Raw genomic sequence first — 24,528 nt, 5'->3', positions numbered from 1 at the left:
TACTTTGAGCACTGATGCAGCTCAGCATAGGCCTCTTTACATTGTTTGCAGGTAAGCCTATTTCATTCCGTTTTCAATGGTAAACGCGAAACAGCGGCAAAACGACCACCAGTGGACAAAAACAGTATTACACGTGTACTGTTAGGACTCGCCATAGAGAATGAATGAGGGAAATTACAGAGGTTATAGTTTGGCGATGTCATACTCTTGTGCGGGCCAGATGCTATATACCACAGATATGTTTTGGGGGGGCACCCAAAATGAGGTGGCGGGCCGTAGTTTGGGGACCACTGCCTTAGATTCTAAGACTTAGAACATTAAAAAGTAAAGTAACTTCAGGAGCTTGAATTGTCAGGTGCGACAAATGCTACAAGATTACAATTTGAAAATGATACAGATAAGATACTGAGGGAGAACATTAGGACATGGACCCCATATGACCATGCATGACCTTTGACCCCATGACCTTGAGTACCTAATAGCTGATGTACATTCAAACAACAGGATATTATTAAAACCACTTAATGGATATGACATGAGGATTTATGCAAGGGATAACATTCGCCGAGGTGCCCTGATATGCAGAAATAATGGAGGAGACGGACGCAAAGACCTCCCAGATGCAAAAAAGGGTGGAGTGGTGTATTTTAGGACACCTTACAGGATGCTATTCTGTTTGTCTCCCATGTTGCCAGTCATGTATATAGCACAAAAAGGGAAGTTCAGTTCAGTTTAAAAAGAGACTTTCCTGTTCAATTTGTCATATTACTTTCATTTGGTTACGGAAATGATGGTGGGTAGTTTGCTTTGTTACAGTTGATTCCACTGTTGATAGATAGATAGATAGATAGATAGATAGATAGATAGATATATAGATAGATACTTTATTGATCCCTAAGGGGAAATTCAAGAATGTTGTGAAGCATGCTTGTTGTCAGTTCAATCATCGTTTACATTGATATAGGACTGTGATTACATTTATTTTTTACCAGATCTACTTCATAGGAGCCCCAATGTACAGAATTAATAGCCCTCTGCCAGCCAGTCAGAAAATAGTATTTCTTGTCTCTTAGGAATACGTTTTCAATAATATGCCTTGTAGTTTCTTTTTTGATATGCCATGATTGTGTGGGTATATTTGTATTTTCACATTACAAATTACTTGTATTTTAATGAAATAGGCCTATTTGTGCCCACCTCTGACCATAGTAGGCTAGACTACTCCAGCACAGCTGGTGGCGGCAGTATCAAATTAGTTTACAGTCACAAGTGTTCAATTGTAAACATCAGCAGAAAAAGACACTGACACATTAGCCTACTTTGGAATAGGCTAACCTATAGTTTAACCAACTACTCCGAGTGTAGCCTTACCAGTGTAAGACATGGCTATGGTAGAAGTATGGGTTATTATGGCTGCGTTTTGTGTTGCAGAGGCGAGTCCACCTATGCTTACTGTTAATTTGGATGTGCCGCCAGAGGAACGATGGGCACCACTTGTGGAATTGTTCGACGAACATTTCTTACGCCAAGTTGCGGCAGAAGTAATCGAGTAAGTGATGCATGGACAGTTTTTATTGGTCAAGTGGTTTTTCGGTTAACTGGCAGTTTTTTTCACAAAAAACGGTAGGGTATAGCCTACAGCATGGTTAGCTTAAACTGGCCAAATTCATGATAAATGTTGTAGCCTATTCGTTTTGGTGAAAATCACGGTAGGCCTATAGCCTAGTATTGTGCAACATGCAGTCCCTCCAGGAATTAGCAACGCAAATTCTGGGCGACCTTTTAATTTTGTCCAAACACTGCAACATTCCAGCAAATTTTGACAATTTCATCATCGTAGTTCCCCGTGAAATTTAACTCACCACGTCCCTCGCACAGAATATTGAGCCAGATGCCACAATCACTTCTGCAGACACCAGAGACCGCCGTAACTTGTTAGTTCCTTCAGTTTTGATGTCAATAGGCGTTATGGTCTAAGTGGTTCTTAAACTGGGGGTCGCCAAAAATATTGTCGCGAAATGATTTGCAGTCTGGATTAAAGACATTTTTATAAGGTTAAGGTTTTTAATCAAAGGCTGCCATGACATTGGTGATGACTACCTATGAGAATATTTGCTGCCTCTACTTCTAATGCCCATCTCGCAACATTTCGAAACCAAATTCTACCATTATAAGGAAGGGGGTCGCGAGACTTGGCCCATGTTTTTTTTTGGGGGGGGGAGGTCGCCAGACAAAAAGTTTAAGAACCACTGATCTATGCAACCCATTGGCAAACATTTACATCTGGAGATGTCCTTGTTATCTCATGCCATGTTTGCTTAGTGTAGTATTTACCAAAAATCATAGAAAGCAACTAGAAATGCAATTCCAAGGAATTACCAGTGCATGAAAATGCTACCCACACAGCAAAGGTGTCTGTGGCGGACCCGCCCTCAAGCCGCCAGATCCGCCGGACAGTCAACCTCCGATTTGGCTATGGGCACAGAACACAATCAGACTCCGCCAGCGCGCCCTCAAACCGTGGGTCCGCGGCGGACCCCGTGCGAATGCGCATATCGAACGCGCCCTCTCAAGTCTGCTAACGGCTCTTTCCTCAGTTTTCTCGCTAATGGAGTGGAATACGGCGTCGTCTGAAGGCTCACTGTAAGTATGCTCCTATATGCTTTATTTTTTAAGTTACCTAGGCTATCCAGTGAAAATGTATTTCCATAACACAAGTTACTTACTTATCTAGCTTTGCTTGCTGATATAATCTAATTAGAAATTTGTTATAACGTAACGTTAATGGCCAGCTTGATGGCTGTAGCTTTTAGTGCTAGCTCATATTAGCTGCCAAGTTACACACCAGCTAGTTTCTAGGTTGCGCACGTTAATTTAGCTCACCTTTCACAGGGCTAAATCCTGTCTAACTTGAGCTTTGTTAGCGTTTCATAACTTAACTCAAAATTGCGTTTAAAATGAGCTAAGCTAACTTCATGTGTTTGCCTGCAAACAACAAAAGTTGGCTTGCGTGAGCTAGCGTTAGCTTGTTGGCTAACGATAATGTTAACAGGAAAACTCGTTTTTTCTTATTGATCATGGACTCGGGCGCTGTCCTTAAGAAAACCTAGGCTACTTTGGATAAACATCATTTCGTTCTGGTAGGGGGCTGATTTCACATTGGTTAACGTTACCTGTCTTGGATAACTTGAATGTTAGCAGCTGATAAGCTAATTAACGTTATAATGATATTCCCTGTCATAGCCCGATGTGAGTCGTGCATGCTCAGATGTGTTTGTTGGTTCCAAAAATGGACGTTTTGAACTTTGTTGACAATATTTATACTTAAAACAAACTGCTTTGGGATTAGTGCCCTTATATTTTATAATTATAAGTTAGCGAGAGGTCGGCTAACTGGCCTACTATGGGCTCTGCTATGTGGCTGCACAAAATAAGCAGGGAAGGATTTTCGATCAGCCGATATAAAAAGTCCGTTTTTGCAGACGTTTCCTGGTTCCAAAACCGGGCTTTTGCTAACTTTTATCTAATATAAGGCCACAAATCCCGAAGCTATTTGTTTTATGTGGACATACCGCCGTCAACGAGTTCATTGAGTGATGAGGAATGTTTCTTGGAGTAAGATTTAACGAGAAAGGGCAGTATTTGACTTGATGTAAATGCACATTCCTTAATATGTTTTTGCCTCTTATAACTGCTTTTTCACATCTTTACATGCTTCATTGTGGAGCGGAGGTCTTTCTACCGGTCAAGTATCATTGCTTTGTCACAGGTCAGACAATTTTCAACGGAACTATGAGCTAAAATGATAAGCATCCCACTCTCTGGATCCCGATATAAAGCTAATTTTTTAATGGAGTGTAAGATTGGTAATGTTACATATTTGGCAGTTTCTTTCTGATGATAAAAGTAATGTATGTTTATGTTCTACATCTGTGTTACAGGTCATTCACCAGTGGCTCCAGTCTGGTTTGGGGGTCTACCCTTTCTCATCCTGGCCTGCCAGCCAAGTAAAGTAAGCTATACAGTTTTGCATTTGATTTATTTGACTTTTGGTCCACACTTAAAAAAAAAAAAAAAAATAATAATAATAAAATGACCACATACTTTTGTAACTGCCTTTATCAGTTCAGGATGAATTGAATGTACAGTAAATCTCAACATACAAAAATATGCTTGTCTTCTGTAATAAAATCCACCTACTTCAAAAGCTCTCTAATGAAATGCACATATTTTTGTTTTAGAAGAGAAATAACTACAGACCTCTGCAACTGCTGATACCGGTTCAGGATGAATTGCAGGTAAATCTCAACATATAAAATGCTTTTGTCAGCTTTGATAAATACCTAATTTCTAATACCCCCAAATGCTGGACTGTGTAACTAACAAGTAGTTGTGTCTGGGAACTGCTTTTCTGATGCCTTTTTTGTATTTTAAGGGAACAGGTCTTTGCCAAAATGTGGTCAATTCCATAACTCCTCATCACACTTACAGGAAGGCTACACTGCGCACGTAACTGAAGCATTCAGTTTGCAGAGCATCTGTTGCAACAATTGGCATCCACTGTAGTCAGTGGAACTGGTTACACCAGACGTGATGGCGTACAGTATGTTTAAAAACATTGGATTAGTCTTCTTAAACTATTTTTACACTCTGCGAACCGAGTGCTTCACTTGCGGACTCGGTGTAGCCCAGGCCTTACAGGTGGTAGATTTTGTCACAGTTAGACAGAGCCGATAGCAGCCTGCTGGCGGCGGTGGCTTTATATTCATGTAGCAGACACTCCGTTTAAAAGTAGGTAGTTATGTATAACAACTCATTTTGTTATGCTTCTATGATTACAGATGCTGTGAGCGAGTCAGTGGTTCAACCAGCCTGTCAACAAACAGGAAAAGCTCAAGTCGGAGTCTTAACTGTCAGCAACTCTACCCAAAAAAATCAGGCTACTGTTATTGCCCACTAAGAAAAACAGTGGTCTGGTATGAAGGTTATCTGTGTTTTGGAACATGTTCTTAATATTCATTAAATAATAAAAAAAAGTTTGACACTTTATGGTTGCATTTCATTTTACCTCTAATACCTGTTCAATGTATTTAGTGTCTACGATGACCTCTTTCATTGAGCATTGAGGTGCGGTGAGGAGCATTGAGACAAGTTTCCACAATTGGACAGTTAGCAATTGCATAAAGGATTTACAGTTTGTAACTTTTCATACTTGCTGTTTCACAATGAAGGCATTTGGCTGTAAAATCACAATGTGCTTCACATGATAGATTTTGACTTCATGTCTTAAACTGAATGCATTAAGTCATTATATTATATTTGTCATATTGGTTGGTACAATACTTTACATTAAAACCTATTTTTTGTAGTGCAGTCTAGGTGTTGGCCAGATAGGTTAAGCTATATATTTCTGTAGTAGGCCTAGTAGCTAGTTTTTGGCCATGAAATGAACTGCTTCATGAACGGATCCTAAACGTATCCTAAACCGGGGCGGATGTATCCATTTATGTACGGATACGCAATGGGACCGCCGCGGTGTCTGATCGGATCCGCGAGCCGGCATCGCGGCGGATACGCCGCGGTGTGCAAGTGGACACAGTTTCGGATCCGTTCCGGAGTTCACCGTACCTCCGTGGCGGATGCGTTTCGTAGTCCGTTTGCTGTCTGGGTAAAGTTGTGATGTAAAATATCATGTATCATAGATAAAATAGATAATACAGAGATGGTTACTACGGTGATACTAGGATAGACATGGTGGCTGCATAGCTTAATAAAAGTTGATAGTTTAAAAGTAGACTGTTTAAAAGCTGAATGTAGATAGTTTAAAAGTTGTTGATAGCCAGTAGATAGTTTAAAAGTTGTTGATAGACAGCTAGTTTAATAGATAGTTTAAACGTAGGCCGTTTAAAAGTTGAAGGTAAATAGTTTAAAAGTTGTTGACAGACTGGAAGTTTAATGAATGTGCATAGGTAGCTATTTGACGAAAGTTGGAATGGCTCTATAGTTTGCTAACAGTTATGCTAAGATTTTTAACTATGCTAACCATGCTACTTAGCTAATATTTTCTAGCAATTTAATGAATGTTGATATTCAAATAGTTTAATGGCTGTGTATAAGTAGATATTTGACGATAACTGAGAGTTGGAATGGCTCTAATGTTTGCTAGCAGTTATGCTAAGATTTTTAACTATGCTAACCATGCTACTTAGCTAATGTTTTATAGCAGTGCTAGCAATGCTAACCATGCTACTTAGCTAAAATTTTCTAGCAGTTTTGCTAAACATGCTAACTATGCTAGCAATGCTAACATGCTAACTATGTTAACCATGTGACTTAGCTAACCTAGCTTATCATTTTTAGTAGTTATGTTAACTATGCTAATTAACATGTTAACTATACTAACCATGTGACTTAGCTAACCTAGCTAATCATTTTAGTAGTTATGCTAATTAGCATGCTAACTATGCTAACCATGTTACTTAGCTAATCATTTTTAGCAGTTTTGCTAAAAATGTTAACTAGCATGCTAACAATGTTAACATGCTAACTATGCTAACCATGTTACTTAGTTAACTTAGCTAATCATTTTTAGCAGTTTTGCTAAAAATGCTAATAATGCTAACATGCTAGCTACAGTGGGTAGGAGTCATAGTTGATGACAAGTAACAGTTACAATGGCTGAACAGTTAAAAAGTTCAGTAGTTTAAAGGGTTAAATTGTTTAACAGTGAAATGTTGTAGTGAGGTGGCCTGAACACCTGCCATAGGATTCTAATTGCTTAACGGCCGTATTATGATGTCACAATCGGCAATGTTAAGTCTATGGGGATTTTTAAAAAGTTTTTCTTTAATAGTTTAAAAAGTATAAAAGTTTCAAAGTTGAAAAGACATAGCAGCTTCGTCCGTTTGAATACCTACGTTACAAAGTTTGAATGAAGTTTCTAAGTTAAACTGTTCAAGAGAAATAGCGTACGGAAAAAGTGGTAAGCGGAATAATAATAAGAAGTTGTTGCCTAGGAAGAACAGTACAGTAATAACATTGCAAGACACTTACTGTAGGCCTATCTCTTATGATCCAAGAAATATTTCATTCGAGTTTTTTTATATATATATTTTATTTAACTAATAGACATAGAAAACATCCCGAATTGCACCTACATATTCTAATGCACTTTGAAAAAAGTTATTTAGGCTACTCTCATAGCTGAAAACAGTGAGATGCAAGTCTTCTGATCCACTCAGATGTAATTAGACCGCTCTCACATACTAAAAGCACTCAATTAGACCTACACACCACCAATACAAAGTAATGATATTAAAGAGAAGTGTGGCCTAGGGCTGCACAATTATCAATTATCAATTAACCAACGCAATTACCTAATCGTAAAAGCTACAAATAATCGTGTCACATTTCTGACTTTTATTAATTGTATCCTTCTTGACTATGCCACCTGTGGTTGGTGTGTGTGCGTAGTGTGTGAGTGGCACAGAAATTCTGATTGGTGAGCTTCATGGTCGATCGGGGGTGCTATGCTTCTTGTGCATCAGGTGTGCTCACCAATCAGGGGTAGCACAAATTAAAGAGACATTTGGATTATTGAACTGAATCAATTAATTGACATTTAAAAACTCATATTGCCAATCACAATCTGTAAGGGTCATTCCATGTCAATTCAAGCAGGGCCCACGCAGGTCTCAAAAAATTCTGAAAGAATTACCAGGTGTACCTATGTTACCCAGGAGACACACTCTAAAATTACTCTTATGTAAGATCAATACTTTCCAAGATACAGCCAGTTTTACAGGGGGAGGTGGGTGTCGATTTTGTTCGGCCTCTTTTTGTCAAAGTTCACAAGCCCACAGCGCAAGAACTAAACCATGTAGGAGGCTCAATTTTTGCATGCTGGAACATAAATAGGAATAGTATGTAGCAAAATCGTTACGTTTGGTCTGGATAATCCTGCATGGCCATAGATGTCCCTCAAAGTTGATACAAATGTTATTGGAGTTTTTGGCTGGGCTCTGTTTAAGCCTTCAGAAGACATATATGTACTCAACATAGGCTCTTGATTTATTTTCCTTACTGAGATAAGTAGAAACACTCTCACAAAAAACAATGAACAGAAAATAAATTCCTTCAGGGTCTGAACAGCAGACCTTAGAAGTCTAAAAAATCATTTTGGTTCTCATTTTCAGAGCACCTAAACACCTTGTGGGAATATACAAAGATTTTTAAAATATTTTTTCTTTATTCTCAATGATATTTTCTTTTTAAAAACACCAATTTGACTTGTCTTATGCAAATCTTTCTTTTTCACTTTCCACCCTGAACATGGGCAAAATGCACCATTGACATCAATATGTTTTGTATAGAGCTACCACAAGTTACTCTATACAACCACAGGTGGCAGTGTGGTGACTCTATATAAAACATATTGATGTCAATGGGGCATTTTGCCCATGTTCAGGGTGGAGAATAAAACAGAAAGATTTGAATAAGACAAGTCAAATTGGTGTTTTCAAAAAGAAGGGATCATTGAGAATAAGGAAAAACATATTTAAAAAATCTTTCTATATTCCCACAAGGTGTTTGGGTGCTCTGATAACCAAAATGATTTTTCAGACTTGTGAGGTCTGCTGTTCAGACCCTGAAGGGATTTATTTTCTGTTCATTGCTTTTTGTGAGAGTGTTTCTACTTATCTCAGTAAGGAAAATAAATCAAGAGCCTATGTCGAGTACAAATATGTCTTCTGAAGGCTTAAACTGAGCCCAGCCAAAAACTCCAATAAAATTTGTATCAACTTTGAGAGGCAGCTATGACCATGCAGGATTATCCAGACTGTGAGCGACCGAGGCAGCCAGCCCACCAATTGGGATGTGAGCTTGGGGTTGTAGGTGGAAAAGGAGGTGCAGGAGAGGTTTTCAGCGTGCAATTTCTATTTATTAAATAACCAAAAGAAAAACTTGCAGGAATAGCAATCGGCTATTATTTAACAAAAAAACACTTTCAAACAAACAAAACAAAAATAAGTTCCGTATTCCAGTTCAGTATTCCAATTATCAACAATTGCAGAGCATAAAGCTACAGTAAGTCTCTACCTCACAACAGGAGAGCTGCTCTCTCTTTGCTCTCTAGGGGAACTGAGCTACCCCTCTTAAATAAGCCTACCAATTGGCCTAAATTAGCCCAAATGAGGATATTGGCTCAAACCACTCAACTAGGTAACCACTTTCACTGGACATTCACTATTATAACAAAATAACTACCTATTACAAATATATACAAAATGACAATGGTGCATATTACTATGAAAATACATGTTAATTACCATAACCAATATTCCCCACATACATAATAATAACAACAAGACGACAAACAGACAAGGCAAACACCCCTCTATCATAATGCCCCACTCCCTCCCCCTGTGGGATGTTGGTAAAAGCACTGTCCCAACGCGAAGCGCGCTTCCGCAATGGGACAGTGGCTGGGAAGCCGAAGCACCAGGAAGTGTTGTGAGTATGGTGAATGTTAACCGGTTTACAGGCGTTGTACAGTGAATGCAAATGGTAAATGGAATGACAGTGGGTACCACACTATGTGTTTAAGTTACCGGGAACGAAGAAAGACAGAACTAAAGGCAAAACTAAAGAAAAATCGCGGCAGACCAAACATTTGGTCTGACGCATGAATGAACGCCAAACTGGCGGCAAAACTCCCGACACTAACGATTAGACAAAACTATACACCAAACACACTTTACACAACATGAAACAATACTTCAAACAAACACACAACATCGTTTATACGCCAGGGAGATGTGGCGGGTGACTGTGTGCGTATGGGTGCATGTACTGTATGTGTGTGTGCAACCGAGTGGAGTCTCTCCCTCTCTCGCATTTCAAGAGTGCACCGAAACGTCTTTAAAGTCCGATATAGGGAGAAGGGGGAAAGTTCAACTTCTCACATTTCCCTCCACCTCTGAAGTCTCACCACCAGGGTGGCGAGACAAGAAATCCGCAACCACATTTTGCTTTCCAGGCCGATACTCAACCTGGAACCTGTATGGCTGCAGAGCCAGGAACCATCTGGTAATCCTGGCGTTAGAGTCTTTCATCCGGCCAAGCCACTGAAGAGCCTGGTGGTCAGTTTGTAGCAAAAAGTCTCTGCCGAGCAAGTAATATTTGAAAGTGTCTAGGGCCCATTTAATGGCCAAACATTCCAGTTCAACAGCAGCATACCGTGTTTCACGGGGGAACAGTTTGCAGCTAATGTAAGCCACAGGCCGCTGGTCCGATCCTTCCCCTTGGAGCAAAACCGCCCCCAGTCCAATGCCAGAGGCGTCAGTCTGGACTGTGAACGGCTGGTCAAAGTCTGGGCTCTGCAAGACTGGGCCCTGACACAGAGCCCCCTTCAGGTCATTAAAGGCCCTCTCCTGCTCTGCCCCCCACTGCAGTTGACCAGACCCGGATTTCCGAGTTAGGTCCGAAAGGGGTGCAGCGCGAGAGGCAAAGTCTGGCACAAACCTGCGGTACCAGCCCGCCAGACCCAGGAAGGACCGTACCTCCTTTTTAGTCTGCGGCTGGGGACAGTCCCGTATGGCTTGTACCTTGTCCGTCTGGGGCCTAATCAGCCCCCTACCCAGCACATGGCCCAGGTAACGGACCTCTGCTTTGGCAAAGTCACATTTCTTTGGATGCACTGTAAGTCCAGCTCTTTGGATGCGCTGCAGCACATCGGAGAGATGGCGTAGGTGGTCCGTCCAGCTGGTACTATAAATTACAATGTCATCCAAATATGCTGCGGCGAAGGATTCGGTACCTTCAAGAACACAGTCCATGAGTCTCTGGAATGTGGCTGGCGCCCCCTGCAGGCCAAATGGCATAACCATGAAGTGGAACAACCCTTGCGGAGTTCTGAAAGCCGTGTAGGGTCTGTCCTGCTTAGCGAGGGGCACCTGCCAGTAACCCTTGCACAAATCAAGGGTGGTAATAAAGCTGGCCTTACCCAGCCGTTCAATTAGATCCTCTAGCCGTGGCATGGGGTAGGCATCAAAATGGGACTGGGAATTTACCTTGCGGAAATCAATGCAGAATCTGATCGTCCCATCCTTTTTAGGCACCAGGACGACTGGATTGCTCCACTCACTATAGGACCTCTCGATGACCCCTAGGGACAGCATCTCCTCCACCTCTTCTTTAAGCAGAGGCAGTAGACACTCGGGGATTCGATACATCCTTTGCCGCACCGGAGTGGTGTCCTTCAGTGGGATGGAGTGCTCCACCACCGTGGTGAAACCCGGTTTGTCTTGGCACAGTCCTGAGGGAATGATGGCCGCTAGCTCCCTCTGCTGTTGTGGAGTGAGGTGCGCCAGGTCAAGAGCGGCGGGTGGTTGAGTAGCTGGAAAAAACTGCTCTGTACTGTCACTGTCTTCCTCTCCAACAGTTTGCACCAGGAGCTGCAGGCTACCTTGGGTGACCCGCTCTCGCCACTCCTTCAACAGGTTGACGTGGAACACCTGCTTTGTCCTCCTCCGGCCTGGCATGTTGATTTCATATGTGGCAGGGCCCATCTTGCGGGTAACAGTGAACGGCCCCTGCCACTGTGCAAGCAACTTGTTCTCCGACGTGGGAAGGAGCAAAAGGACCTTCTGCCCCGGCTCGAGAGTCCGTTGTCTGGCAGTCTTGTCATACCAGACCTTCTGGCGATGTTGCACCTGTTCCATGTTGTTCCGGACCAGCTCCGTCATCTCCTCCATTTTCTCCCTCATTTGAAGGACATGGGAAAGGATACTGTTGGTCTGGGGTGCTTTTGGCCCCTCCCAGGCTTCTTTTAGTAAATCCAAGGGCCCTCTCACTGGTCTTCCATAAAGCAGTTCAAATGGGGCAAAGCCAGTGGAAGCTTGGGGCACCTCACGGTATGCAAACAGCAAATATGGCAGCCAGCGGTCCCAGTCTTTCCCATTGGCAGACACATACTTTCGGAGCATACCCTTGAGTGTCTGATTGTATCGCTCAACCAGACCATCAGTCTGGGGATGATAGGGTGTGGTCCTGATCCCCTTAATCCCCAGTAAACTATAGACCTGTCTCATCTTTTTGGCTACAAAGGCTGTTCCCTGGTCAGTGATGATCTCTTGGGGTATCCCTACCCTAGAGAACAGCTGTAGGATAGCTTGGGAGATGGTGGTAGCTGTCACTTTACGAAGGGGAAAGGCCTCTGGATAACGGGTAGCGTAATCACACACTACTAAGATATACCAGTGCCCTCTCTGGGTTCTCTCGAGTGGCCCAACAATATCCATTCCTATCCGTGTAAAGGGGACTTCAATAATGGGAAGGGGCTGGAGGGGAAATGGACTAGTCTTCCGCTTACTAGTCAGCTGGCACACAGGACAGGATTTACAAAGGTCTTGGATCTCTTTATACATTCCTGGCCAATAGAACCTGGCAGCAACCCTCTCAAAAGTTTTGGCAGTACTGAGATGTCCTGCCCAGGGGATGCTATGACCCAGGGACAGCACTCGTTCTCTCAGCACCGTAGGCACCACTAGCTGCTCTGGCATATTCCCCTCTGACTGGTGGTACAATAAGCCATCTCGCAACACATAGCTTTCTCCAGACAGGCTAGCTGGAACACCCGTTGCCACACCATCCACACTGCTAACTTTGCCATAGGCCTCCTGCAATGTAGGGTCCTGGTTCTGTAGCTGTTCCATGTCCTCAGTAATGTCTTCCCAAGCTCCACCCCCTATTTGAATGTCCTCCCCATCCTGTTCATTCTGAAGTGTCCCCACTAGTCTCTCCCTTCGCCTTTGCCTGTGACTTTTCCTAGTCTTTAGCTTAGGAGGGGGTACTACCTCACTTCCAAAAAAGGGCATCTCTCTCAGGGAACCTGGTTCTAGGGGCTCTTCTGTCTGAGCTTTTGTCCGAGACCTAGTGACTACCACATTGACAGGCTTATTGGCTTGCACCAACTCTGGCAGTACCAAAATATCCTGTCCTAAGACTACTGGATGACTGAGTCTCTCCACAATTCCAACAGTTAGTCTATAGGTCTGACCATGCACTTCCACATATACTTTGGCCACGGGGTATTCATGTTCATCCCCATTGACACAAATTACTTTTAGGGTTCTACCAGATATACAGTCCTTTTTGTCCACTAAGTGGGGCTGAACTAAGGTTTGAGAGCTCCCTGTATCAATCAGAGCCCTCGCCACCTTACCACTCACTAGCACTGGGACAGTCTGTAACCTACCCATAACCCCCTGTTCTTGCTCCTTGCACCCTGGGAGACAACAGTGGCTACTATCTATGGGCTTTCTCGTAGGGCAGTCAGGCTTAATGTGACCTTCTTGGCCACAATGGTGACATATGACACGTGAGCGCTCTGGTGGGCGTTCTTTGGGGAAAGTGGCATGTCTAGGGGGCATGTAAGAACTTTTATCCCCCATCCTACCTCGTTCACTAGGTCTAGGACCACCCCCGCCACTAAACCCATCTGACCTACCACGGGTCAGGGGCCTGGAACTGGTCTCACTTCGGAAGTTCTTTGGACCTCTGCGGGCAGCGACAAAGTTCTCCACCAGTTCTGCAGCCTGCTGGCCAGTCCGTGGGTTGTGCTCTTTCACCCACACTCTGACATCAGGAGACAGAGTACGAAAAAACTGTTCCAAGATGAGGGCTTCTCCTATTTCTTCAACCGTCTTGTCCTCCGGTCTAATTCATTTTCGAAATAAATCCTTCAGACGCTGGTACAGTTCTTTGGGGGACTCCCCAGGCCTGGCATCTGGCTCCCGAAACCTTCTCCGGTAGACTTCTTCATTTATTTCGTACTTTCCCAGGATTGCCTCTTTTACCTTGTGATAATCCATTGAGTCATTCATGTCCATGGCCACATAAGCACTGCGGGCTTTGCCACTCAGGTACGGCACTAAGTACACGGCCCAGTCCTCCCTTGGCCACCGGTAGGCAGTCGCAAGCCGTTCAAACGTAGTTAGATACTGCTCGATATCTTCCCCTTCTTCAAACTTGGGCACAGCAGCACGCGACCATGCTACTGGAGCGGCTGGATTTGCTGGCGGTGCCGGTGAAGCTGGCGGCTGAGCAGGCAGTGGTGCTGGTTGCGGCGGCGATGGCGCTGGTAGCTGCGGCGGTGGCGCTGGTGGCTGAGCAGGCAGTGGCGCTTGTGGCTGAGCAGGCAGTGGCGCTTGTGGCTGACGGCTTTCATCAAAGTCATCGCGGAGCTGGTTTAAGTGGACCTGCACACTTCGCCAGCGCTGTTCCTGCTTAAAAAACTCTCGCTCATGGGACTTCAAGGATTTCTGCAACAGCGCATACAATCCGGCCATGTCAGTCTCTGCTGGCACCTCTTCATCTGGCTTTGGCTGCCCAGACACTGTTGCTCCTAATGCTGCCTCTAGCGTCTCTTCCTCCCCCTGTGGGAGCTCCCCCTGGCCAGCTCGTACTAGCCGCCGGAACGCCATCCTCTGCCAAGTATGGCTTTGTTTGACACCCCGTCCACGTTTTCCACCTCGTCCTCGTTTTCCACCTCTCTTATCCAGTTTCTCAGGCGGCGCTACACATCCCACCGCTGCCACCAAATGTGAGCGACCGAGGCAGCCAGCCCACCAATTGGGATGTGAGCTTGGGGTTGTAGGTGGAAAAGGAGGTGCAGGAGAGGTTTTCAGCGTGCAATTTCTATTTATTAAATAACCAAAAGAAAAACTTGCAGGAATAGCAATCGGCTATTATTTAACAAAAAAACACTTTCAAACAAACAAAACAAAAATAAGTTCCGTATTCCAGTTCAGTATTCCAATTATCAACAATTGCAGAGCATAAAGCTACAGTAAGTCTCTACCTCACAACAGGAGAGCTGCTCTCTCTTTGCTCTCTAGGGGAACTGAGCTACCCCTCTTAAATAAGCCTACCAATTGGCCTAAATTAGCCCAAATGAGGATATTGGCTCAAACCACTCAACTAGGTAACCACTTTCACTGGACATTCACTATTATAACAAAATAACTACCTATTACAAATATATACAAAATGACAATGGTGCATATTACTATGAAAATACATGTTAATTACCATAACCAATATTCCCCACATACATAATAATAACAACAAGACGACAAACAGACAAGGCAAACACCCCTCTATCATAATGCCCCACTCCCTCCCCCTGTGGGATGTTGGTAAAAGCACTGTCCCAACGCGAAGCGCGCTTCCGCAATGGGACAGTGGCTGGGAAGCCGAAGCACCAGGAAGTGTTGTGAGTATGGTGAATGTTAACCGGTTTACAGGCGTTGTACAGTGAATGCAAATGGTAAATGGAATGACAGTGGGTACCACACTATGTGTTTAAGTTACCGGGAACGAAGAAAGACAGAACTAAAGGCAAAACTAAAGAAAAATCGCGGCAGACCAAACATTTGGTCTGACGCATGAATGAACGCCAAACTCCCGACACTAACGATTAGACAAAACTATACACCAAACACACTTTACACAACATGAAACAATACTTCAAACAAACACACAACATCGTTTATACGCCAGGGAGATGTGGCGGGTGACTGTGTGCGTATGGGTGCATGTACTGTATGTGTGTGTGCAACCGAGTGGAGTCTCTCCCTCTCTCGCATTTCAAGAGTGCACCGAAACGTCTTTAAAGTCCGATACAGGGAGAAGGGGGAAAGTTCAACTTCTCACACAGACCAAACGTGACGATTTTGCTACATACTATTCCTATTTATGTACCACCATGCAAAATTTGAGCCTCCTACATGGTTTAATTCTTGCGCTGTGGGCTTGTGAACTTTGACAAAAAAAAGAGGCTGGACAAAATCGACACCCCCTCCCCCTGTAAAACTGGCTGTATCTTGGAAAGTATTGATCTTACATAAGAGTAAGTCTGTTTACAGTGTGTCTCCTGGGTAACATAGGTACACCTGGTAATTTTTTCAGAATTTTTTGAGACCTAAGTGCGTGGGCCCTGGTTGAACTGACGTGGAATGACCCGTAAGAAAAATGGCAATTAGATATTTTCCCCAAATCGTGCAGCCCTAGTGTAGGCCTAGCCTAGTTTAACAAAATCAATATGAAATATTGAAATGACTAAATACTTAGTTGCAATCCCAACTATTTTTGCCATTTTCACTTCCTCTTGCAATTTTTTTGCAACAAATGCCTAAAAGCATTGCAACTTCCATCACAATTATTTAGAAAAGTTGCTGCAAAATCAGACATTTTAGGCGCAACAATCTCAAAAAAGGCCTGCGAAGTCCTGCGGGACTGATAATGCCTATTTCCCAAAATTGCATTTGGCAATTGTCCGCCTATTTGTCCAAGTGAAAACACTTCCAGACCATGTAGGTGAATAGTCAGCAAGGCCTACAAACAGCTAGGTAGTCTATCCATTTTTTGTGCCGTCCTTGAACTGACAAATGTGGGTTCGTTTTATGGAACCTAGCCTAACCTGTCACGGAACCTAATTGAACACTATTGTATTGTAGATCAACAGTACCAAAATGGGTTCACCATGCAGTTATTCCCATAGTGAATGCCCTGGAAAAATACATGCCCCCACCATATGCCAAAGAGATACAAGGAATGGCCTCTTACTATGGAGCTAACATTGCTGATATTGTTCTGCTCAATTTTGCCTATGAAGTTACAGCGTAAGTAAAATGTCACAATTTTTTTTTTAAGTAGGCTAATTATTATATTTAATTTGAGTATTTTACAACAATAGGTTGGAGCTGGCTATACAACATACTAGTACTTAAATATCTTAATGTCAGGATCTTATTGATAATTAAATATTTAAAATTATCTTATTAAAATGTGTTGCAGAATTGCCCTTATATATAAATAGCCAAGAAAAGCTCAGCCTTCTCAACAAGTACAGTTTAATGTTTTTGTGATTCAATATGTAATTGTTGATTGTTATTCTTTTTCCTGGAAATAACTCTCTTCACTTTCTATAGGTTTTGCAGTAGTATTATAACTCAAGACTCAAAAGGAAACATATACCATGGTCGAAACCTAGATTATCCCCATGATGTCCTCAGAAACATAACCATTGATGTCAGTTTCATACAAAATGGAAAGGTAACATCATGCAAGCAATGTGTCACTTCTAGAATGATTACCTGTACGAAGTTACCTCCACAGTTAAATAGGAGAATACCTCTTTACTTTCCCAAGTTATTGTTCAAATTTCACTTGACAACTATATTTACCTTTGCAGGAGTTATATAGAGGAACCACATTTGCTGGCTATGTTGGTCTGTGGACAGGACAGAGTTCCAAACAATTTACTGTGTCAGGAGACCAGCGCTGTATGAATTCACTAATGTAATTTTACCAAAACATACCCATTAATCTTGGTGTGAAATGCGTAACCATGTCTGTCTTTTTACAGCAAAAGGCTACTGGTGGGAAAATGTCATTGCTGCAGTAATGGAAAGTGCCCCCGCTAGCTGGTTGGTGAGGCAGGTGTGTGCAATTTAATGATTTAAAGGAGAAGTATTTCTCTTTTCTATAACCATGGGTCTTTGTCCAAGCATGTTTGTCACATTTCCAGATAATTAGAACCTTTTAATCAATTACTCATTTTAACTGTAAATATAGGCATTTTCAACAAAGTACCTAGTTGTCATCGACATTCTCTGACTTACAAATGTCAACACACTTTCTTTTTATTTAAATTTAGTGTATTCTCTTGTCTTTCCGATGTTGAAAAATGACTAGAGGATTTAGCCTCTGTGTAACTTTATTTTCATAGCATATTGAAAAAGAAAGTCATGAACTACTTCTGAAAGTTCACAGACACTCTGATTGACTTAAATAAATTGAAATTGGATGGGAAAATGCTTCAATTTAATTTTATTTGGAGTGACAGGGGCAAGGAAAAACTCCCTTTTATTTGTAGTGTTCTTACACTATGTAACATTCTTGTTATTTAGTTTGAAAGTTTGATGGCGGGTCTCTTTCATGGGGGATAAGGGGTTAATCTGTGACAGTCTCAGTATTTAATTGTTTGCCATCACTGAGCATAATACTAAGTTATTTCCACTATTTTCATGCTTTATCATCACTAAATTCACCCTGATCTACATTCCAGACTTCTGGAAACAATGTCCAAAATGGTGCATTATGAAGAATAAAATTCATATTATAGAGCTTCATAGTCAACATTTTTATTTCATTAAAAGAAAGAACAGAAGAATAAAATTCATATTATGGAGCTTCATAGTCAACATTTTTATTTAATTAAAAGAAAGAACAAATATGTATCTTTATCTGGTATAAATCCCATTAGTATCATCAAGTGCCCACATGGTCATTTGGGGTTCCAAAAAAGTCACATTTGCCGGAGAGGGTTTTTGGACCCCCATAAAACCCCCACCAGTGGTACCATAACCCTCAAATTAATTTTGGCAAGAGCAAAGTTCCCAAATATAACAAATAATCCTGATTAATATGATCATTAATCGTGGTGCTACGGCCACCCAAAAAGTGAAAAATCACATATGCCGTCAACATTTTTTAGGACTTTGGTGACCCACCAAACAGTAAGGAATGTTGATTCTGCCTCCAGAATTGTGTAGTACAGGCTACAATGAACTACCACACCAGTTTCCAGCCTTCTACCACTATTACAACAGACGTTATGGGCTTCCAAAAATGGCAAAGGATGAAATGTGAAATTCCAATGTGTCAATTAGGGCCGTGGCACCCGAATTTCAAACCGTTCATAGCGACGTCACTTTTTGATCCTTCGATGTCGGCTCTTCCTATCATTGTGAAGCAGAATTCACCAAGCGTTGGATTGTTCACCCACTAATAGGGAACGTGAGCTGGGTTTAGACCGTCGTGAGACAGGTTAGTTTTACCCTACTGATGATGTGTTGTTGCCGTGGGTCGTGGACGGCACGGGCAAACCGTTTGAGATATTGACCTGAAACTTCAGATTCCTTTGTTTGGTAACATAAGGCATATTTTCACCGCTTTTCAGCAAAATCTGAGAGGTACCATGTACATGATACCCCGATATTGGCTGTTTTCACATGGAATGACCCATTTTTCATTGTGAGATTACAATAAATCACCAACAAATTGTTTTTTATACCGGTTTTTAGCCAACTTTAGCAGAGGTGCCAATAATTCTGGAGAGTACTGTATGTACACAATAGAGAGAGAGAGAGAGATTCTCTTGTAAGATTCCATGTTGCCCTGATGCCCTATGTCACAACTCTGACACACAACAGACATTAGATATCAAGTCTACCTAACGGCCTGAACAGCTTCACACATGTAGACAGATGGAGGAGAAATTGGATGTCTGATTACTTGTATTTGGCTTGCTGTTTAATGCTCTCTGAAGCATGATGGAAGACAAAAGAAAACAATCAGGCAGGAATCATGCACACATCGGTTACTCCGCCATGAGACAGTTGCAAAAGAGCATAACCATAAACAACAAGGCACACAATCATCGCATGAATTGTCACCAGTTTACACATTAAAATATAAAAAAGGTACATATGACGTGGCATACCTGAAGCATGAAAGATAAAAGAAAACAATCAGACAGGAATCACGCACACATCGGTTCCTGCCATCAAACAGGTATTCCTAAACAGGAACAAGATATTCCTTATTTCATTCACACTGATATCAGCCAGTACTGCAACTAGCTATCCTAACTCCAATACACCTGCAGCAACGCTAACAGGCTGCAGCGTGAGAATGACTTTTAATAACGACAAACAACAAACAAGATTGCACATTTTAATATGACACCACATACCTCTTCCATAAGACAGTTGCAAAAGAGGCAGAAGAGGGGGCTACATGGGTCTCTACCGTAGGAAACAACTCCTGCCACACCAACGCCACACCCCCTACTACCTGCTGTGCCCCAGAGGCATGGGAAAATGTGCACACTGAACTTACAGTAGGAGAAATTAACTTGTGGGGAAATTCAGGGATCAACAATCAACCCTGCCACATCTGGAACCTGGAAACCTCATAACTGGTTATGGCCATGATCCCAAATGTTAATATTTTTGTCTGTGTTTTCACCATACATTTAAATGTAATGCTATATATACATTTAAAGCTGTTTTTTATTGCAGTGTTGACATTTTAACTCTCATGTATTATTCAAAGACTTTGGAGGAAGCAGCAAACTTCCAGGATGCTGTGATGCGATTGTCCAAAGTTCCCCTCATAGCTGATGTTTACTACATAGTTGGTGGAATTCATCCAGGGGAAGGGGTTGTGATTACGAGAGATAGAAGAGGGCCAGCTGACATTTGGCCCCTGGATCCCCTTAATGGAGCGTAAGACAGATGGAATATTTGGTCCTTAAATTTGGACTTCTTGTTATGCTGACAGTTACAATGCGAGTGTTGTTGCTCTGATACCCACTTATTAATTTCAGATCTGTCTTATTCTGACTTTTAATGGGCATTAGGTAAAGGTGGAGGTGGGGATAAGGTTTATTTCTACAGTTTGACTAAAACAATCATGTTTTACTGACTAATATCATTTATCACTTTTTTGTAGATGGTATAGAGTAGAAACGAACTACGACCACTGGTTGCCAACTCCATCTCGGGATTATCGAAGGTGTGTGACTGTAATGATCTGAAATATATCCAGAGGCTGGTATATTCACTCATGATTGTATCTCTTTTTAGAGCTGCTGCCACAGAGGCGTTAAATGCCACCGGGCAAGATCAAATTAACTTTGAAACACTCTATAAGGTGATATAGTTTTTCATTATTGTCATTTGAATGAAAAGAGAGTTAAAATATATTTCACAGTTTGTTTACTCTCTTCTGTTTATGTTTACTCCCAGGTTTTGTCTGTTGTCCCAGTATGCAACAGGTAAGAGAGAGCTTCTGAGAGCTTCTTGGTGTACTCACTCTTTGTCTTGAGTAGATACTCACCATCATTTGCAAATTGGTAATGACAGTTAAAAATGATGGTAACCTATTGTCAGTCAATAGTGAAAGTAACTGTGTATAACTGTTTTGTCGTTGACTGACACCACGGTGAAGTTAATTTCACTTTGCCAATGAGTTCAAATAATAGACAAGATGCGTGTAGACTACAGTATAGTATATTAGTAAAGCATGGTTTAGTGGAATACCTGTTCTGTACGGTCTCACGTGCAAGCAGATTCATTCAAATGTGCTGTAGACCATCAAAATACCGATGCGCTGTTTGAAGTCGCGCTGCTTGTTGTTAAAGGGGGAATGACAGATATCACGCCCAAAACACACCCATGACTGATTCAGAAACATCTTTCCGGCCCATCTTCTTGCGTCAAGTGCCGGACGTTTGATAACGTTTCATAACTACACCACATCCAATGTGGCCTGGACAAACCTGAAATTCACCAGTGACCATGCGTTTTAGATTGCCAAAATATAGCCTTTAGAGTTAACAAGTAGGATGTCCAGTCTACATTGGGAGGGTTTTCGTTATCAAACGTCAAGCGCATGGTGCAGCAAGGTGCTCCTAGGTTTCTTAATTAGTCATGGGTGTGTTTGGGGCGTAGCATCATTTAAACCAATGAGAATGATATCTGTCATTCCCTTTAACGGCGCAAAGCGCGACGTCAAAGGATGCATAGGTATTTTGACAGTCAACGGCGCATTTGAAGGAGTCTGCTTGCAAGACCGTCATTCCACTAAACCATGCTTTACTAAAGCCTAGCATAGCCTTTACGCATTTGCACTCATCTATTATTTGAACTCATTGTCAAAGTGAAACTTCACCATGGTGTCAGTCAACGACAAGGCAGTTATACGCAGTAAGTTACTTTCACTATTGACTGACAATGGGTTACCATAGAAAACATAGGCTGGAAAAAGCAACACTTACCCTGATATTTTTCGAATGACTAAATAACACAATGTTTATCCTGCAGAGGAGTTGCTTATATTTCGTGATAGTGTATCTTCAGCTGTGCTCTCGCCTAATCACTTTTAACCGTCATTAACAATTTGCAAATGCATTGTGAGATGTATTTCGTAATATTTTCATTCTAATTATGTTTCCCATTGTAGCCTAATTGTGTAATTTGTAATGTTTTGCATGGATGTGCGCTGGTGCGCGTTCATGGAGGGTAGAAGGATGGTGCGTTGTGCACCTGCCAATATGACTGTTGACAATGCGCTCTTAAAATAACATATAAACAACTTGCCATAGACTTCTGACCAGGTTTCTCTTGGTCAGTGGCGTAATGCATTTTAGGTGGTGTACAATAGTGATTTTTAGACAATGCGCTATGCCACTCCCTAGCACCTTAGAGCACCTTACCATACCTTACTATGCACAGAGAATCACAGGCTCAGTCATTGCAAGCGCCTCTATGTGGATACTGTTTTTAGAATTGATTTAGATTAAGTGTTAGTATAATTTGTATTTTTGTAATTTGTATTTTAGTATATTTTTATATATTGTATTAAGTGTTAGTATAATTTGTATTTTAGTATATTTAGCATATTCTTTATCTTCTACTGTCCTTACTGCTTAGTTGTGTTTTTATATTATATACTTTACTTACTCTTTCTCTGTTAAAGAATGTGTTTGTGTTGTATGTATGCTGCTGCTGAGACCTTGAATTTCCCCTGGGGATCAATAAAGTATCTATCTATCTATCTAAGTTGTTAATTACCACATCCCTGGGTGCATTGTTTAAAAAATAGACATGCAAAGTAAGAAAATAAACTGTGTGCCGGGTGGAAAACAAGTTTTACGCCATGAGCCAGGGTGCAAAATAGGGGCCCTAGTGTAATGGACATTGTGTGTAGGTTACACCTGTTACATGTGGCCTGAATTATTTTATGATTTTGAATGTTATTTTGAATGTCTTTTTATGCTGATTGCTGAGCTGTAATGCAAGACAAATTTCTGTGTAAACGGACATTAAAGTATTATCTTATCGTATCCTTTATGCTTTACTGTATTCTCATTCAATGTTTACAGGATGACCATTTATACAACAATGATGAGTGCTGCTGAACCTGAAAATTACAAGACTGTGGTGAGAGAAGTAAGTTAACCATAAATAAGGCCTTTTTACATTTAGTCATGTTACATGTTCTATTATATAGTGTTTCTAATTGATTATCTTCATTTTTTCACAGTGTATGCAGTGGGTGAATCTGTCGAAACTGACTGACTGAAACTTTTAATGTGTCTGTGAATATATAATATGAATTGCCAGAGATGCCTTCGTATTTTAGGATACTTTATTAAAAAAAAGTTCATAATGCATTTTGACTGTTTGTATATAAATTGCAGCAGTTGGAAACCAGTTGCAGTATTTGCTATGATACAATTTAAAGACTTATTGTTGAATAGGTGCTACTGCACCAATATACAGGGAACATTTTTCTAGGTAACACATGCATCGTGCTGTTTGGTGGTGTTTTGTTGTGTTTTTTTGGCTGTATGTATGTCTGCGCTACTATTGTAGCATGATGTTGTAACCTATTACTTTACTCGCTTGAAGCAACTTTCAACATGAATTCAAAAGATTTTAACATCGTTTTTTTACCTGATCTCAACTGTTTATCATGGCCTGGTCTTAATTCTACCGTAATATAAACCTGTTAGTAGGCCTATTTGTCATTGTCAAGGGAATGTCAAGGGAATGCTGAAGTCGAATATGATGAAATAAAAGTTTCAAAAGTTACTGTCTAAGGGCGCTTTCATACCTATTTTGTTCCGAATCACGGGCGAGAGAGAGATGAGGTGGGTTCGGGAAATGACTGCAGGTCGGATTTGAACATGGGTCTCCGTGGGCACTTGAATCTGTACATGGTATGGGTGCTGTAGACAGTTGCGCCACAGCGCCCCCGAAGTAAAGTATTTTTATATAGCTCTTCTCTAAGCACAGGATGCAACCCAAAGCGCTTTTTTTGTACCTTAACGCATCAGAAAAATCATACCCGGGCAAGAGAAAATGGATCAGAGTCAACGCAATTTCGGATTTGCCAAATATGACATCTGCCGACATTACAAGACTCGTGGATGTGAAAACTCCATCACGAAAACGAAAGAAAAAAAAAATCAATAAAGGGTACATATTTCTCCACGAGGAATTTGTCCATTAGCATCAGGCTAACTGTTACTAAACTGTTAACTAGAATGACAAATCATTAGCGTGTCCACTTAGACATAATGTACGTACAGTATAGTCCCAGATAGCAAAATCAGATTTGCAGAGAGCGAACTGCTGGTGGCGTGCCACTTGTGGTCCGCCGTTGGACCACCATCTCTTTAAATTGATCTTGTCATGAATATTAAGAAAAGTTAATAAAATGATATATGGAGTATAACTGAACAAATGAAAAAGATTTTAGACCTGTTAGAAGACCTGCCCTGCACACCTGAAAACGCGACATAAGAGCAGATGGCATCGACCTAGCGGGTTGGGAGGCCTTGGCTGCAGACTGCTGAATCTGGAAGGCTGCTGTGAGGGCAGTCACTGA

The 24,528-nt window shown here is 41.6% G+C and overlaps 1 protein-coding gene and 1 long non-coding RNA gene across 3 annotated transcripts; both read left to right on the top strand.

Moving 5' to 3' along the window:
- The first annotated feature begins 914 nt into the window (after positions 1 to 914).
- On the top strand, positions 915 to 23,737 carry LOC121715571 (N-acylethanolamine-hydrolyzing acid amidase-like). Its single transcript, XM_042101435.1, has 11 exons — positions 915 to 1,549; positions 16,521 to 16,685; positions 16,995 to 17,118; positions 17,258 to 17,348; positions 17,432 to 17,505; positions 20,185 to 20,357; positions 20,584 to 20,646; positions 20,718 to 20,784; positions 20,880 to 20,908; positions 23,018 to 23,084; positions 23,179 to 23,737. Exons 1-11 carry the CDS (start codon positions 1,383 to 1,385, stop codon positions 23,215 to 23,217), a joined length of 1,059 nt encoding a protein of 352 aa, XP_041957369.1. The 5' UTR covers positions 915 to 1,382; the 3' UTR covers positions 23,218 to 23,737.
- LOC121715588 lies at positions 2,625 to 5,049 on the top strand. 2 transcript variants are annotated; one of them, XR_006033633.1, is made up of 4 exons: positions 2,625 to 2,643; positions 3,942 to 4,012; positions 4,242 to 4,298; positions 4,842 to 5,049. It is a non-coding gene; the product is annotated as an uncharacterized LOC121715588 (long non-coding RNA). The 2 variants fall into 2 exon arrangements; XR_006033632.1 differs by lacking the exon at positions 2,625 to 2,643 and having other exon boundaries at positions 3,864 to 4,012.
- Positions 23,738 to 24,528: the final 791 nt, after the last annotated feature.

This window comes from Alosa sapidissima, chromosome 8 (genome assembly GCF_018492685.1).
Source record: "Alosa sapidissima isolate fAloSap1 chromosome 8, fAloSap1.pri, whole genome shotgun sequence".
Lineage (NCBI taxonomy): Eukaryota > Metazoa > Chordata > Actinopteri > Clupeiformes > Clupeidae > Alosa > Alosa sapidissima.
Note: the sequence above shows the minus strand (reverse complement) of the source record. Positions and strands in the feature narration are given on the sequence as shown.

Excerpts from the sequence above, each read along its gene's own strand:
- LOC121715571 (XM_042101435.1), top strand. The coding sequence starts at position 1,383 with ATGGCTATGGTAGAAGTATGGGTTATTATGGCTGCGTTTTGTGTTGCA. Across the intron at positions 17,349-17,431 it reads TGTGTCAGGAGACCAGCGCT|CAAAAGGCTACTGGTGGGAA; the intron begins GTATGAATTCAC and ends GTCTTTTTACAG. Across the intron at positions 20,358-20,583 it reads CTGGATCCCCTTAATGGAGC|ATGGTATAGAGTAGAAACGA; the intron begins GTAAGACAGATG and ends ACTTTTTTGTAG.